Raw genomic sequence first — 16,892 nt, 5'->3', positions numbered from 1 at the left:
ACGAGCGCCGAGAGTCAACAAAGGCAGCCCGTAGCAATGCGCTCGTCACCTCGCATATACATCACCCCAACACATAACAAATACCATAGGCCACAGGGAAATTACCCTCAAACTAAGTTTAGGCAAGATACTTACCTCATCCGGGCTATCTTTGAATCTTGAATCGCATTAAAACCTCCATCTAGCTCTCCAATCGCGCAAATCCAAGCTAAACATCATTCAAGGAAGTCAACACTGCCATAGAAAGCGATCCTAATCTATAAAACTTCGATCTTTGAATAAATTCCCAAAAGTCAACAAAAGTCAACCTAGGCCAACGTGCCCGAAATCCGAGACCAATACCAAAATCCGATGTCCCATAACCTGTCGAGTCCAAATATGTAATTAGTTTTCTAAATCGGGTCCAAATCAGTACTCAAATTCCCAAAATACACTCTCTTAAAGGGTAGGCAAAATTCCCAAATTTTCTTTTAAAATTCTAAGTTTTAGGTGTAGAAATCCATGGACAGTCAAGATGTAAAGCCAAATCCAAGTGAAAATTGCTTACCTTCAATGTAGTAATGAAATTGCTTTTCAAAATCTTCTCTTCTCTAAGTCTAGGTCTCAAAATATAAAATATTGGGCAAATTCCCGAAAAAGGCAATTTAAATACACTACCCAGCAGCTAAGTTGCTCGGACACGGGTGCAGGTGTCCGACACGGGTGCGGATCTAGAGGTTGGATCCTTCTAGATGTAAATTCTAAAATTCGGGGATACTGATCCTAGTACCAATACGGGTGCGGGGATCCGACTAAAAATAATTAAAAAAAATAAAAATATAAAAAATATTTCTAAATTATGAGAAATTTTGTGGAATACTTATGTGTAGCTTGTAAAGTGTGGATTTCTTTTTTATTCTCAAGTTGTAGATAAGTAGAGGATTGATTTCCTATTTTCTTCAAATTTACCCTAGTTTTGGTTTTGATTTCGGGAATTAAATTGTATATTGTCTCGAATTTTTTCGTCCGTCGTGGTCAAAGTACCCAAAATTGTTTGACCAGATCCGGTACGAATCCCATACCCATACCCATACTAGTGTCGTGTCGACACGGGTGCGGCACCTAAACTGCCATGTCGGAGCAACTTAGCCCAGCAGTACCTTACGCAATCGCGGAAGACCCCTCGCGATCGCGAAGGCCAAACAGGTCCCAGCTCCAGTTGCGCTTCGCGAATACGAAGCCTCTACTGCGAACGCGATGACCTACACTGCCTAGGTCAACGCGAACGCGATGCTGCCCACGCGAATGCGAAGGCCAAAGCCCCGCCTGACACCTCAACTGCGCGAATGCGATGTCGTAACGCAAACTCGATGCTTCTTGCCCCAACACTACGTGAACGCGGGTCCTTAATCGCAAACACGATGAACTAAATAAACAACACCCAAAAACACCCTACGCGATCGCGGAGTTCCTGCCGTGATCGCGATGCTCATTAGGAGAACACCAGAAATTAGCAATGCAATACAACCCAAAGTGGCCCGAAACCACCTCGAAACTCACCCGAGCCTCACGGGATCCCGTCCAATCATATCAGCAAGTCCTAATATATTATCCAAACTTATCCAAAGGCTCTTAACACCATAATTAACATCAAAATAAAAAATCGTCTATCAAGATCAATCTCTTAAGTTCATAAGCTTCCAGCTTCAAACCAAGCGTCCGATTCAAGCCTAACCAATCCGGAACGAACCCAAACTTTACACACAAGTCCCAAATGACGAAACCGACCTATTTTAATTCCCGGAATAACAATCCAACCCCGATAGCCTCAAAGTCAACTCCCGATCAAACTTATGAGCTTTCCAAACCTTCAAATTTTCAACTTTCGACAATTTGGGCCAAATCAACCTAGAAACCTCTAAATCAACCTAGAAACCTCCAAATCCAAATTTAAACATATGCCTAAGTCCAAAATCACCATACGAACCTATTAGAACCATCAAAATACGAATCCGAGATCGTTTACTCAAAAATCAAACCTTGGTGAGCTCTTCCTACATTAAGCTTCTGAAATGAGAATTACTCTCCCAAATCAACTCTGAACCTCTTGAAAATCGAAACCAACCATATACGCCAGTCATAATGCATAATGTGAAGCTACTTAAGGTCTCCGAATGAAGTGCTAAAGCTCAAAATGACCGATCGGGTCGTTACATTTATTTGGCTATTAAGGCAGCATTTGAGACTGCTTATCATCTTACGAGTCTTTTAATGGGTAATGTTGCGTAGTGCTTCGGAGGACGAAGTTGCTAATGGACTTGTATTGCCTCTCTCATGTGGACTTCAAAAAATTCTTTTAAATATGTTGCAGAAATTCAAAACACTGTTAACTTTTTTCTGACATGGTACTTTTAATCTGAGTTCTAATTGGAATTTAGAGAAACACTTATTAAACAAAAAGTTTACAGTTTAGAGAAGAACTCTACTTAAGGGCCGTAGTGACAAGTGGCACGGGAAATGTCAGCATCCTTGCATGTATGCTGAGCCACGGGTAGAAACTTTACATGTAAAATCCACATAACTTTTTTCTTTGAGATGGCAACATGAGCTATCAATTAACCTTCATCCTCTTCCCTGAATTGTGAAGCAAAAATATGCAGTGAGTTTTCACATGGATGTCTTGTGAATTTCAATGACTATGCTTACATAAGATGGGCCAAACTTGTCTCAAGGACTTCGAGAAGACCGAAAAAGGGGATGAGCGAGGAATCCTTTATGTCAAGTAAAAATGCATTTTTTTATATGCTTGTTTAATGCATAACTTTGGTACCTTACACCAGCACAAACAAAGCTAAAATGAACCATAGTTCAGAATCCTTCACCAAAAGACACTAGCAAAGCTTACCTGGCACAATTGACATGCTACACTATTCCCTTGTTCACCTACTTATCCTCTACGAAAGTTTACTGGATTATGCAATTCTTTAAGTTCTCGACTGCCTCTGATGATCCCATGCTTCTCCTTTCCTTCATTTTTTTCTCAGTTCCATACTCTCTTCTCGCTTAAAAAATTTCCCCTCCTCTTTATTATAACCAAAGGATATGGCCATATGCTAGCAAACCGCTTCAACCACTCCCATGTTGTATATGCAAATTGATCTCATTGAGAAGAAAGAACCTACAAATTGGGTCTGTAGTGGCAAAGGGAAAGCTCTTCCTTCTGTGAAGGAACTTTACATAGGCTTCACTGCAATTTATTCTTGTTGTTTAAGTGCTTGTCTTGGATAGCTAAAAGAAACCTTGATTTTTAAAAGTGACAGTGCAAACCTTGTAGTTAGATGATAGAGAACCTTGGCAGGAAAATACATTAAAACCCCCCAAACTATACGTGTGTTGTTACTGTCATACTTAAACTATTAGGTCTTCACAATACTCTCTAGACTATAATTTTCGTATTTAAAACCCCCTAGAGTGCCAAGTGGCATGGGGAGTGATTTCACCCTCTTTGTGGCATGTGAGAGCAAAGTTAGCCAAACTGCCAGTAGTTATGTGATAATTTTCTATTTTTTTTACTGTTGGGTAGCTGATTTTGTCGCATATTTTCCTCCCCCTTTATATTTCCCTTTTCTTCTTCTCCTTTCTTTCTCTCCCCTATACCTCGTCTCTTCCACCCCCGTCCTCCTATTTTCTAGTGCACTGACCTAGCCTAGCGGCGGCGGCCGAGACAATTTTCCAGCGAGCCTCGGGCGAAGCGGGCGGGAACTTCCAAAATATAGCTGCTGTGGACAACACCTTTCTCGGCACTCGTTGTGACTTCAGGTTCTATTGTTCTTGCTTAGAATTTGCTATTTGTTAATATTGGGTCAGCTGCCTTTTATCCTTTTATCCAAGTCAATTCTAAGGTTCTACTCGCGGGAGTTGGTACCTCCCGTTTTCCTGTTTCCCTTTGTTGTGTTAGTTAAATTGCTGTCATCTTAGTTCGTATTAGTTTATTCACCGTATTAGTGTGCCTGTAGTTGCAACTTGTCTTCTTCTGGTTTGGTCTGTTATATTGTGTGTGATAGTGATTCCCCTTACTCTGCCGTAGGTATAGTGGCCGTGGTCTGGGATGGTCGAGTGAGGTCATGTCCTCGGGGGAACGGGGGGTGGGGCGGAAGGTAGGGCAGGAGTTAGGGGGTGGGCGAGAGGCAAGAGAGGTAAAGGGAACAAAGGTGTCTGTAGGTTGAGAATTGGGTCATGGAATGTAGGTACATTGACGGGTAAGTCTATAGAGTTGGCGAAGATCCTCCAGAGGAGGAGGGTCAATATAGCGTGTGTCCAGGAGACAAGGTGGGTAGGGTCGAGGGCGAAGGACGCAGACGGGTATAAACTTTGGTACTTGGAGTCCAGAAAGGTAAGAATGGAGTGGGCATCTTGGTGGACAGGGAACTTACAGAGTCTGTGGTTGAGGTTAGACGAGTGAATGATAGATTGATGATTATTAAGTTGGTGGTTGGAGAGTGCACCCTAAACGTCGTTAGCGCCTATGCGCCGCATGTGTGCCTAGATGAGGAGGTTAAACGGCGCTTCTGGGAGGGGTTAGATGAGATTGTGCGCCAGGTTCCGCCTGCTGAGAAGCTATTCATAGGAGGGGATTTCAATGGGCATATTGGGTCGACCGCAAGTGGTTATGTCGAGGTGCATGGAGGCTTCGATTTTGGGGAGAGGAACGGAGGAGGTACATCGATGTTGGACTTCGCTAAGGCTTTTGGATTCAGATTGACTATCTCCTCCTCAGGAGGTATGACAGAGGGCTGTGCAAGGATTGCAAGGTGATTCCGGGTGAGATACTCGCGACGCATCATAGGCTCTTGGTGATGGACGTTGATATTATGTTAAAGAGGAGGAAAAGGTCTACTCGAGGAAGACCGAGAATCAGGTGGGGATAACTAAGGATAAAGCCCAAGAGTTGGAGGGGCGGTTGTCGGCTATGGGAGCTTGGACGAGCAGTGGTGACGCGAGCACTATTTGGTCGGCGACAACAGACTGTATTAGGGAGGCTGCGAGAGAGGTGTTAGGGGTCTCGACGGGCGTCTCTGGTGGGCACAAAGGAGACTGGTGGTGGAATAAAATGGTCCAAGGTAAAGTGGAAGCGAAGAAGGCGGCATACCTGAAGTTAGTGGGGAGCATAGGTGAGGAGGAGAGGCGAGCGTGCATGGAGAGGTATAAGGCAGCTAGGAAGGAGGCTAAGCTGGCGGTCACGGAAGCTAAGACTGCGGCTTATGGTCGTATGTACGAGGAACTGGGGAAAAAAGGCGGGGAGAAGAAGTTATTCCGGCTGGCCAAGTTGAGAGAGAGGAAGACTCGGGATTTGGACCAAGTGAGATGCATCAAAGACGAAAATGGTAGAGTATTAATGGAAGATGCCCAGATTAAGAGGAGATGACAAACTTACTTTCATAAACTTCTGAATGAAGAAGGTGATCGGGATATTGTGCTAGGCGAATTGGAGCTTTCCGAGAGTCACCGTGACTTTGGGTACTGCAGGCGTATCGAGGTTGAGGAGGTCGTGGGAGCTATGCGTAAGATGAGTAGGGGCAGAGCGATCGGGCCAGACGAGATTCCGGTGGAATTTTGGAAGTGTGTGGGGAGAGCAGGTTTGGAGTGGTTGACTAGGTTGTTTAATGTTATTTTTAAGGCGAAGAGGATGCCGGATGAGTGGAGGTGGAGTACGGTGGTTCCATTGTATAAGAACAAAGGTGATATCTAGAGTTGTAACAATTATAGGGGTATCAAATTAATGAGTCATACCATGAAAGTGTGGGAGAGGGTGGTTGAAGCGAGGGTGAGGATGACAGTGTCTGTATCCGACAACCAGTTCGGGTTCATGCCAGGTCGTTCGACTACAGAAGCTATACACCTTGTTAGGAGGTTGGTGGAACTGTACAGAGAGAGGGAGAAGGATCTGCACATGGTGTTTATTGACCTAGAGAAAGCGTATGACAAGGTTCCTAGAGAAGTTCTCTGGAGATGCCTGGAGGCAAAAGGTGTGTCGGTTTCCTACATTATGGCGATTACGGACATGTATGATGGGGCTAAGACTTGGTTTAGGGCAGTAGGAGGCGACTCTGAGCATTTTCCGGTTGTAATGGGGTTACACCAAGGTTCTGCGCTCAGTCCGTTCTTATTCGCCCTGGTGATGGACGCGTTAACACACCATATTCAAGGGGAGGTGCCATGGTGCATGCTATTCGCCGATGACATAGTTTTGATTGATGAGTCGCGAGCCGGTGTTAACGAGAGGTTGGAGGTTTGGAGACAGGCTCTTGAGTCTAAGGGTTTCAAGCTGAGTAGGACGAAGACGGAATACTTGGAGTGTAAGTTCAGCGCTGAGCCGGGGGAAGTGGGCGTGGATGTGAGGCTTGAATCACAGGTCATCCCGAGTAGAGGCAGCTTCAAGTACCTTGGTTCGGTTATCCAGGGGGGAGGGGAGATCGACGAGGATGTCACACACTGTATTGGGGTAGGATGGATGAAGTGGAGGTTAACATCTGGAGTCCTGTGTGACAAGAGAGTGCCACCGATACTCAAAGGTAAGTTATATAAAGCGGTAGTTAGACCGGCCATGATGTATGGGGCTGAGTGTTGGCCCGTTAAGAACTCACATATCCAGAAGATGAAAGTAGCAGAAATGAGGATGTTGAGGTGGATGTGCGGGCACACTAGGATAAGATTAGGAATGATGATATTCGGGAGAAGGTACAAGTGGCTCCCATTGATGACAAGATGCGGGAAGCGAGGCTTAGATGGTTCGGTCATGTTCAGAGGAGAAGCCCAGATGCTTCGGTACGGAGGCGTGAGCGGCTGGTTGTGGAGGGCACGAGAAGAGGTAGAGGGCGGCCTAAGAAGTATTGGGGAGAGGTGATCAGGTAGGATATGACGAGGCTCCAGATTTCGGAGGACATGACACTTGATAGGAAGATGTGGAGGTTGAGTATTAGGGTTGTAGGTTAGGAGGTAGTTGAGTCTTGCCTTACCTCGTACCATTGTGGGACTAGCCAGGTAGGGTTTTTGTCTAAGATAGCAAGTGGCAATGTTGTGTCTTACTATTTCGCTTTTCAGTGCAGGTCCTATTTACTACCTATCGCTTTTGCTTTGCATCTTTCTTCTGGATTTCATGGTGTTCCTATTTTTCCTATGATTGCTGTGGTGATACTAATATTGTCTCCTTTTGTCCTTTTGTTTTTTTGTTTTCTTGAGCCGAGGGTCTTTCGGAAACAGGCTCTCTACTCCTTCGGGGTAGGGGTAAAGTCTGCGTACACACTACCCTCCCCAGACTCCATTAGTGGGATTTTACTGGATTGTTGTTGTTGTTGTTATTGTTGTTCTCTCTCGTTTTATTATTCAATCTTATTGATTTCTTTTTTCTTCTTTGCAACTCAATAATTTTCAAGTATCTAAGCGCCCTTTCTTTTCTACAAACGACCAACGACTTGCAGTTCCTAATAACCCATTTTTTGTTCTGAAGCATAGCTTATTTCTATTTCACTCCGCTAACATGATCTTTAATACACTTTCAATTGTTCAGTCCTTGGCTTGATAACATTGTGTTGTTGCAATTTTAAAGGTGCCCCTTCCTTTACTTATATTTACAGTGTTCTTTTATGTTTTAAATTTATGTTATTCTATTATTAAGTTTAACTTGGTATTTCCAGTATGAGGGTCACTCTTGGGTTTTGCTTTCTATAACTGTCAGTGATAGTGAATATAATGCAATTACTAATTAGGGGTGTCAATTGGGTGTGTTGGGCATGTTAAGAATGGACTAGGTCATGGGTGCAACCCCACCAATACGACATTTGCGTCAAAATGGATTGGGTCAATGTTAAGTGTGGTTATGATTGTAAATCATCCTGCCCAATTTTCTTTTAAATTATTGATCAGATGTAAACTATTATTCGCGAAAAGCATCCAGGGGATGCAAAGGTTACAAAAGTATGCTCCTACTCAAAGTGGAAGGAGCTGACAAAGTCTAAGAGCACTCAACCTGCGGAATTATGAGTATTTAGAAGTTGCAAAGATGCTTCTGAGGAAAAAAAAAAGCAAGAAACTTTGGAATTTAATTAAATTAAAACTAAAGCACTTAGGTGTAATTTGAAGTAAAGAATTATGTCTTGTTTAATAATTTACTCTCGTGTTCATTAGAGGATAGAGAAATATATACTTAGCTACTATTCTTATCCCCAAATTCTGATTTGATTGTGTTTTTAATATCTAAAGTAAGATAATCATTTGAATTGCAAATCATTCACATCCCCAAAGTCCACTTGCTGGGCTAAACATCAACCTTTGAAATGCATGAGAATTTGACCATTCAGTTTGGGTTGAGCCGGAATTGAATCCTAATGCAATACATCAGTAAGCACCATGTGGATGTATTGCAGGTTACCAAAATTCAGGGCTAGTATTGGTACGCCTTAAATGCAATACTTACAGATATTTCATTTTTTAGAACTGTTTCTAGTTCATATTTTATTTTCTAGCTGTAACACCTTTACTTATACCTTGCTAATGATAGGTGCTACATACATTCTTTATACCCTCCCTGCATATAGTGATTAATGTACCTATGGAAACCCCAAAAAGAAAAAATGAAATATATACAATAATTATGATATAGAACTTACTCACTCACTTCTTTTGACAAAGGTAATTGTTCATTTGGCACGTAAGTTGGATTCTATCCGAGTACCAAGTGCACGTGCTATAATTATTTGGATGTTGGGCGAGTATAACTCCATGGGACATATAATTCCAAAGGTGCTACCCACAGTTCTCAAGTATCTTGCGTGGACCTTTTCTTCAGAAGCACCTGAAACAAAGCTCCAGATTCTTAATGCCATGGTCAAGGTAGATAACTACAAATTGCTTTTGTTTTTCCTCAACGAGCCTCTAGGTCAAATATTTCTTGATGTAATCTTCCACTTATCATAATTGTATTGCTTTTCAACTGTGGAAAAATCTTGCTCTTTTGTCATAATTATATTCCTTTCATGTTCTTGGCTTAAGTGGAATATTTGCCCATGGCTGTACTTTGCGTTGTTAAGACGAAAAGTGAATCTTAATCAAACAGCGGAGAAGGTGAGCGAACTGTTTAATGCCTTCAATTGTTATTGAGAAGCACATTTTACATTATAGGAACCTCATCTCCACTGTTGGTGATGATTCTTTTTGGTAGTTACTCCATTTTTTATGATGAAGATGCTTGAAATGAGATGCGAATTCTGTTATATATAGAACACGGTATGGTGTTTGTAAGTCTACATAAGCATCCAACAAAATTAAAATGACATGTATCTTTTTGACTTACTAACGATAGTTATGAGAGTATCTTTATTACCAGGAGTGTTTGGCTGTACTTTCAAGCACTCTTTTATATGATTAGTCTGCCCTAGGATATGATTGATGAGATGTGTCTGAACTGACATACTCTTGAGTTCCCATATTGAAATTTATTCTGCTCTTAGATTTGATATATGGGCTTTTTGAAAGTACAAGGTTAGATATTGCCGTAAACTCCTGTATTCATAGAGGAAGAGATGCTATCCAAATGTGCAACTAATCTGAGTCTTTAATGAAAGAATTTCTTTTGATTAGTCAATGGCTGGATTTCATGAACCTCAAATTGATAGTTCAGGAACCTTGTCTTATTTAATAACAATAGGCTTGTATTATTTTCAGGTCTTATTACAAGCAAAAGGGGAAGCACTGTCAACCTTCAAGACACTATTAAACTACGTACTTGAACTAGCTAAATGTGACTTGAGCTACGATATCCGCGACCGTGCACGTCTTCTACGGAATTTCCTGGCCCACTATGTAGGCACTCACGAGTTGGAAGAATCAGCTTTCCAAGCAGCTCCTGACAGCACATTGCATGTACTTGCAGGGCATTTATTTGGGAGAGAAACAAAACCCATTTCTTCAGAACCATTAGCTTATCGGTTTTATCTTCCTGGATCTCTTTCACAGATGGTTCTTCATGCTGCTCCAGGATATGAACATCTCCCACAGCCATGTAGTTTTTACAATGACACTGCTCAGGAATCCAATATGGTAAAAGATTTGAAGCAACCAGGGAATGGAGCCACTCATAGCGAATCGTATGAAACTGATGATGCTGACACTGTATCTGGATCACTAAATGAAGAAAGCACATCTGGTTACAATTCTCCAACTGGTTCAAGTGGAACTCAAGGTAGCCATGGGAGTGGGTCTGTAAGTGATGATGATGAGCACGGTGGTCCACTGATTCATCTTTCAGATAGTGGCAATGCTCATGAGAATCAGCCCAGACAAAGGTTTAATCAAAATTCTGACTCCAACGATCTTGGGGAATTAATGACTAAAAGAGCTCTTGACTCATGGTTGGATGACAATCCTTGTTCTACCCACAATTTGGTAGAATTGAATAATGTCTGTCAATCATTGGCCAGAATTTCAATTGGAGATATTAGTAGCAGAGTTAAACGTAAATCCTACACTTTGTTAGATCCTGCAAATGGAAATGGTTTGAGTGTGGAATACACATTTTCATCAGAGGTGTCAAGCATATCTCCTCTGCTTGTTTGTATACAGGTTTCATTTAGCAACAGTTCAGTGGAAGCTATGTCAAATTTACTGTTGGTTGAAGAAGATTCTGGCATAAGGGTAGAATCTTCAGATCAAGAGCTGACATCAGATGAGAGGTTAGTGTTGCACTTGCAATTTCCAATATGCACTTTTTTGGTTTATGGTCAATAATGCTTTTTTGGAACATGCCCTTTTGAAATTTCTTATGTCAGTCAACCTTTTCCTAGATAGAGAAGAGGAAATAGATGTAACGGTAAGATAGTTCTTTTAGTACTGCTGTCCTTTGTGAAGGTACTCTCTTTCTCATCTAGAAAGCCACTTCTTCAGTTCCTCACTTCTTCTTGTTGCTTTATGAACTAGTGGTCAAAAGTTCATTGTTTCACTAGTTTTCAGGCCTTCACTGAAATACTCAACCAGATAAAAATAGATATTATCATAGACATGTCTCAGACCAATACACAAATGTCAATACATTATTCATCTCTAGTCACGTACTTGGTACGATCTCAATACGTGATTTCCAGGTTCCTGAAAGGTCAGCTACCCTTTAATATGATTGAAAGTGTAGCATTTGGTATCTCTCATTCTGAGGCCCTTTATTTAAATAATTTCTTATTCTCCTCTATCACTATGAAATGTTCTGCTTTGTTCACATGCTGTCATTGTCTTTGCATTAAGATCGTTCTGTTTAGTCATGCTATAGCATCTTAGTCTTTCTTCAAGCTGGTGAGGGCGCTTACAGTGTTCATATTTGTTTGTAGTCCCAAGTTGTCCGTTAATGATGTGCCCACTCTAGTTCCAATGGAAGAAATTGCTAAGCTGGAGCCAGGTCAGATTATGCAGAGACTACTTCAGGCCCGATTCCACCATCATCTTTTGCCCCTTAAGCTGCTTTTGTGGTGCAATGGCAAGAAGTATCCTGTGAAGTTGAGACCTGATATTGGGTATTTTCTAAAACCTCTTCTGATGGAAATCGATGTGTTCTCAAGCAAGGAATCTCAGCTTCCTGGAATGTTCGAATATATAAGGAGGTCAGTTATTATAATTTGTTTGTCTTTGGTGAAGTATATGTAAAGGTCAATTATTTATGACCTTGAACCCTTGAAATATGGTTGGTTATTGTTTTGTGTCTCATGTCTGTGTTGAGAGATCAAGAGATTGTCGCTTTTATGAAACCAAATCCGATTGTGTTATTTGCAGACCTACTGATATTTCGTTAGAGTAAGTCAACCGAAATATGCCATTTCTGACTCTATATGAGTAAGAATGAGTGAATTGCTGGATAAATATTGAGCCCTCATTCCTCTAATCATGATTTGTGTGTGGGTGCCTGGTTCTGGAACCGTCATACAAATGAAGAAAGAAAGTAATAACCCTCTATTTATGACAATTTGAAGAGTTCTGGCCTGGTTCTGGTTCTGGAACCATCTTAGAAATATTTGTTTTAGTTGATTGTGTAGATGACAATTTGAAGTTCTCCACAATTTATTGTTCCATGGACTTTATTCTCATTGTTTGCTTAGCTTCATTTTATTGTTCGGGAAACTCTCTTCTGACCATTTTCCTATCACTTGCTACAGGTGTACTTTCGTCGACCATATTGAAGAACTTAATAAGCTTGAAAGCCCATTAGTGAAGGACAACTTCCTTGTGATCTGTGAGAATTTGGCTTTAAAGGTGCTTAGTAATGCCAATCTTTTTCTTGTATCTGTGGACATGCCTGTTGGTACCAACCTCGATGATACTTCAGGTTTACGGCTTAGATTCAGTGGCGAGATCTTAAGCAACTCAATCCCATGTTTAATTACTATTACTGTTGAAGGTAAATGCTCCGAACCGCTGGACACATCAGTAAAAGTCAACTGTGAAGAGACTGTTTTTGGCCTGAACTTTTTGAACAGGGTTGTGAATTTTTTGACTGAGCCTGCTCGTTTATGATGTGAATTTAGTTTTATCTGAAATGAACTGATCATTGGATTATTTTTCGGCCACAAGGGGTTAATGATGTATATTTTCCTTGTATTGTTTGTAGTCTTGGTGGCCGGCCAAACAATTGGACTTTCTCCCTATGAAGTCAAGTTACTGCAGATGTAAAGATGGATTGAACTGTTTGTTCTCTGTTGCTTTGCTTGTATCAATGCATTGGTGTTACTTATTAAATCCCAAAAGAAAAAAAGAAAGAAAAAATAGTGATGTTTTTAACAGAGCTTTCTAGATTTAACTTTTCAAAGGAAAAAAAGAAAGGAAAAAAGGAGTCAGGGGGACACTATATTCTCTAAATTGCCAGCCGAAACAAAATAAGCTATTGGTGCCGAAATAGACTTGCTTTCCCCTAGGGTTAAACTTGAGACATTAGCCAAGTTCTCAACCCGAACAGACAAGCCAAAGCCCTCTTGACAAATATCGTTGAGTGGGAATTGTGGAACAGGTGGTTGTGACTCGTGAGACAATGTATAATGGAAACTGAAGTTGAAACTAAAAAATATTGGCAGCATACGCAGAAAAAGTGGTCGTTACTTCTTTGAGTTTATTAGTATATCTGTCAATTATAAGGGCAGTAAGTATCGGAATTCTGAGGCATAAGGTTGAACCTCTATCATCTTAGCAAGTGGACATTTCGTTTCCCCGCTTAGGCAATCCATCATTGACCTTTTCAGAGAGCAAGAGTTTGGCAATTGGCTGTATATCCATTCTACAAGTGATTCCATATCATCGGCAAAGTCTTTCATGTGCCATTGCATGAGCTTGGGAACCACTATCTTCTTCTTACTTGTCACTCCCACCGAAGCCTCCAAGTACTCCACTTTCGCTCTCTCCAATTCATTAACAACTTCATCTGGTGTGTAGATCCTTAGCTGCAACAGCACAACATTGTTAAGACTGAATGAACTTGCATTTCACTATGAGATTTTGTTGTGTTGTTGTAATCAACTTACTGCTGGTGAAGACCAGCTTCCTCGACATAGAGAAAACGTGACATTAGGTTCTGGATACCCGAGACCATAAGTATTCCTCAATACTCTTTCTTTATCATCTGTCAAACCCTTATAAATCCAAAATGATTGAATTCGTCAAGACAGAGAATGATATGAAAGCTCATAGTGTTTAAGTGTCATGTAAGCTTTGGCTAGAGCTGTGCACTCACATGTTCAGCGTCTCTTGGATGCCTGAGGATGAAGTGCTCGATGGCCAATGCATTAAGTACAATACCACCAACATTAATCGCAGCCTGCAAAAATACAAGCATGTCATGAACTACCATGAATTTGGAAAATTCAACTTTGCAGACCCACTTCTTTGACTTTTACAGAGTTTACAACTAAAAAGTTTGAATCAAGTATCATTAAGTTGGTACTGAATACTACAAAATAAAATTAAGTTTTATTAAATTGGTAGTAAGGGATTACTAAATAGTTAGGATGAGAAACCTAGAGAAACTGTCTCAGAGTACAATGTGCGTACCTTATTCACGAGACACAGCTGTTCCTCCTCTGTAGAGGGCAAACCGTGTTGCAGAAATGCCTGAAGTGAGCATAAATAATGAATTACATTATCAGTGTTTGTCATGCATCAATTTGGGGGGATTTTCTATTACTTTTTCAAAATCTCTTTTCATGTCTTACAGTACATGCATTATGCAGACGTTATAGACATTGATCCAGAATGCCAACTTCTGCTTGTAGGTCAAGTAAGTTATGTCCACACTGCTAAGTTTATGCACCATAGACCTATAAAATTTCAAACAAAGAATGATGTAGTATGGTTGACGAGAATGATGAAGTAATCTTGAAAAGTACCTCAACTTTCCCATCTCCGGAAGACATTCAGATATATGGCTTGTGTTGAGAGAAGTTCTTGAGACTTGGATGAAATTCTTATATGATCCAATCTCTCTTTGACTTCCATCAGTGTCTAGCAATATCCCGTAAGGATCAAGATTTGACGCGTAATCATTGAATGTAAACGTGGGTGCTGCTGCTGCTGCTGTCGTACAATTTAATGAGGTTTTGCATATGAAGCTGCTTTTGGGTTTCTTGGAGGAAATTAGAGACTGTTTGACAACAGCAGTAGATGAACCTTTGCTCTCCAGTGATGCTTTGTTCAACTTGAGATATACACTTATTAAGCATTTAATTACTTCTTCCGACAGCTTATTTGGCTTCTCATTTTCTATTTCCATATCTGGTTGGCTATGGTGTCTGCGGCTTCTCGAACCTCTGGAACTACTCTCAGCGATTTCCTCTGCGCCCAAAAAATTGATAGTGTTAAAGGTATGCTCAATGATTTCAGGCCCATAGCAGAGAATTAGCTTTACCAGAAGAAATGGTGTGGAAGTCCAAGGCAGAGGCTCTTCGAATTCTATATTGTTTTCTGAGTTGTTGATAGTTTTGTGATTCAATATCTTTGACTGGTGGCGGTCGCGGAGGTAATGTTGGGTTTGAAATTACTTGTTTGAGCTGCAGCATTTCCCATCTTTCAGCCAACTCTTTCTCTCTGTACAGCTTCAGCTTCAGCACGTTTACTTTCCTCTCCAGCCAAACAATCTCTTCCTCCGCCATAACCACTTCTTCAAGCAGATGTTGAACCTACATATATAATTTCTTAATTATTTTTTATGGAATGTTCTGTCAGTCAGTGTATATAATATAAGTTCAAAAAAATAGATAGATACCCTGCGGGGGAGGGAAGAGAGGCAGGGACAAGAGCGAACAGGTCCTTGTAACGCACACTGCAGAACTGTTTTCAGTTGAAGTTGCCCATCTAATTCTTGTCCAAGTTCTTCAACCTGTTATGATTCAGTTAAGACTTAAGAATATGAACATCTATCTAACAAGAAGAAATCTAAACCACCTGCTGTAGTATTAATTAATGAACCTCTTCTTCAAGAATTAATCTTTTCTCTTTCTCGTCGCTCAGCAAGTCTTCGAATTTCATCATTCACCAACCCACCTGCTGAATCAAAACCATCCAATCCCACAAAATTAATTCCGTGGGTACGGTTATTATAAAAGAGAGGGTACTGACCTTAATTAATTGAGGGGGGAAGAATCTGTGAATATTTGGTGCATCCCCATATTTTTAAATATATGATAATGCAAAAGTAAACCCAAAATGAATGAACGTGAGTTTCACCTACAAACTTTAAGGACATTGTGAGGTGACTCAGACGTGATGTCCATGAACTGTTTAAACATTCAACCGTTTGTCTGGTAGAGCATCGCCAATTCGATACTCCTCTGGCTTTGACCCCCTTTTTTTTTTTTAATTTAATTTTTTTTATTTTATATTTTATATTTAAAGAAAGTGATGTACCATGATCACGAGCATAATAGAAAAATTAATGAGACTTTTTTTGGAGAGCTGGGTATTACTTGAATAAATGAAAAACATTGATGCTTAAAATCCATGCGCTCTACCGACTGAGCTAAGAAGAATTTCACTGGTTTTAACAAATCCAATTATGATCTTCTTCGACAACAAAGGTTTCGGTAATGCCGACAAATCCTACTATTATATAGTTTGATCTTATGGCAATTTAGAATTTATATTCCACAAGAATTCGATAATGACGAAACAGAGTGGAAAAAGAAACATGAGTGGAGAAGATAAAGGATTCAACCACGAGGATTCCGTTTGGGAAGAACTTGCAAATAATCACTTTTCTAACTGTTAATTTGTGTATCCTCAAAATCGGATAACAATTAAATTTGTAATTGGTTTTAAGGATACACGGATTAACTTGACACAAAGCGATAAATTAAGTTGCTATTGAGTAAATAAAGATAAGATAAATTCAAACCATACGAGTTGGATAATTTCAGCCTTGATGGAATAATTGCCCTCGAGCCGGGATCACCACGACCGGTGTCGATAAACAGAAGAACAAGAGCTTAAAGACAGAGAAATAATAATATATTGCTTTTGAGTGCATATTACAATGTGTCAAAATGAATTATTAGACCCCCTTTATATAGTATGGGAGTCCTATTTTAGGTACAACTCTATAAAAGGTAAAAAATCTTCTGATTCATTGATTGTCGGCTCCTTATCGATACGCGCCGAGATCCCCGCCATAATATTCGGCCGGTCCCGGATATTTCGGCTTTCTGTTGGCTATGCTGGATTATCTGACAATGTTCTTCGAAGTCGCTCGAGGCTAGAACCGATTCCGAGATCACGACCTCGATATTCTCGAAGGTAGGTGTCATGCCCCCGGGTTCTAGTCCAGTGGGACTTTGGCTCGATTTCGGTCCCTTGTTGCCATGTCTCGAGCTTGGCTTATCTTGTCGGAGGCTAGGATG

General features: G+C 40.7%; 2 protein-coding genes across 5 annotated transcripts in view; one reads left to right on the top strand and one right to left on the bottom strand.

Annotated features, from left to right (window-relative positions):
• The window catches only part of LOC104115491 (AP3-complex subunit beta-A), a 32,958-nt gene extending 20,208 nt beyond the window's left edge, over positions 1–12,750 (top strand). Inside the window, exons 8-11 of the mRNA XM_009626144.4 lie at positions 8,668–8,868; positions 9,700–10,706; positions 11,352–11,621; positions 12,171–12,750. Of these exons, the coding sequence (XP_009624439.1) occupies positions 8,668–8,868; positions 9,700–10,706; positions 11,352–11,621; positions 12,171–12,528 (1,836 nt within the window). The 3' untranslated portion in view covers positions 12,529–12,750. The remainder of the gene's footprint in view (positions 1–8,667; positions 8,869–9,699; positions 10,707–11,351; positions 11,622–12,170) is intronic.
• Positions 12,751–13,097: 347 nt separating this feature from the next.
• On the bottom strand, positions 13,098–15,828 carry LOC104115490 (uncharacterized). 4 transcript variants are annotated; one of them, XM_070174963.1, is made up of 9 exons: positions 15,724–15,828; positions 15,466–15,540; positions 15,263–15,376; positions 14,906–15,176; positions 14,219–14,832; positions 14,053–14,112; positions 13,736–13,819; positions 13,527–13,634; positions 13,098–13,445 (listed from the first exon to the last, which is right to left on the bottom strand). In XM_070174963.1, the coding sequence occupies exons 2-9, from the start codon at positions 15,526–15,528 to the stop codon at positions 13,137–13,139; spliced, it is 1,623 nt and encodes a 540-aa protein (XP_070031064.1). In that variant the 5' UTR covers positions 15,529–15,540; positions 15,724–15,828; the 3' UTR covers positions 13,098–13,136. The 4 variants fall into 4 exon arrangements, with proteins under 4 accessions (XP_070031064.1, XP_070031065.1, XP_070031066.1 ...); XM_070174964.1 differs by lacking the exon at positions 15,724–15,828 and adding an exon at positions 15,616–15,634; XM_070174965.1 differs by lacking the exon at positions 15,724–15,828 and having other exon boundaries at positions 14,219–14,318; positions 14,388–14,832; positions 15,466–15,609.
• Positions 15,829–16,892: the final 1,064 nt, after the last annotated feature.

The sequence above is a fragment of the Nicotiana tomentosiformis genome, chromosome 5 (genome assembly GCF_000390325.3).
Source record: "Nicotiana tomentosiformis chromosome 5, ASM39032v3, whole genome shotgun sequence".
Taxonomy (NCBI): Eukaryota; Viridiplantae; Streptophyta; class Magnoliopsida; order Solanales; family Solanaceae; genus Nicotiana; species Nicotiana tomentosiformis.
Note: the sequence above shows the minus strand (reverse complement) of the source record. Positions and strands in the feature narration are given on the sequence as shown.

Bases quoted from the DNA above. Each gene is read 5' to 3' on its own strand.
- LOC104115490 (XM_070174963.1), bottom strand. From the start codon at position 15,528: ATGATGAAATTCGAAGACTTGCTGAGCGACGAGAAAGAGAAAAGATTA. The intron at 13,635-13,735 runs GTGAGTGCACAG...TGGATTTATAAG, and splicing joins ATCCAAGAGACGCTGAACAT to GGTTTGACAGATGATAAAGA. The intron at 13,446-13,526 runs GTAAGTTGATTA...GTGCTGTTGCAG, and splicing joins GAAGCTGGTCTTCACCAGCA to CTAAGGATCTACACACCAGA.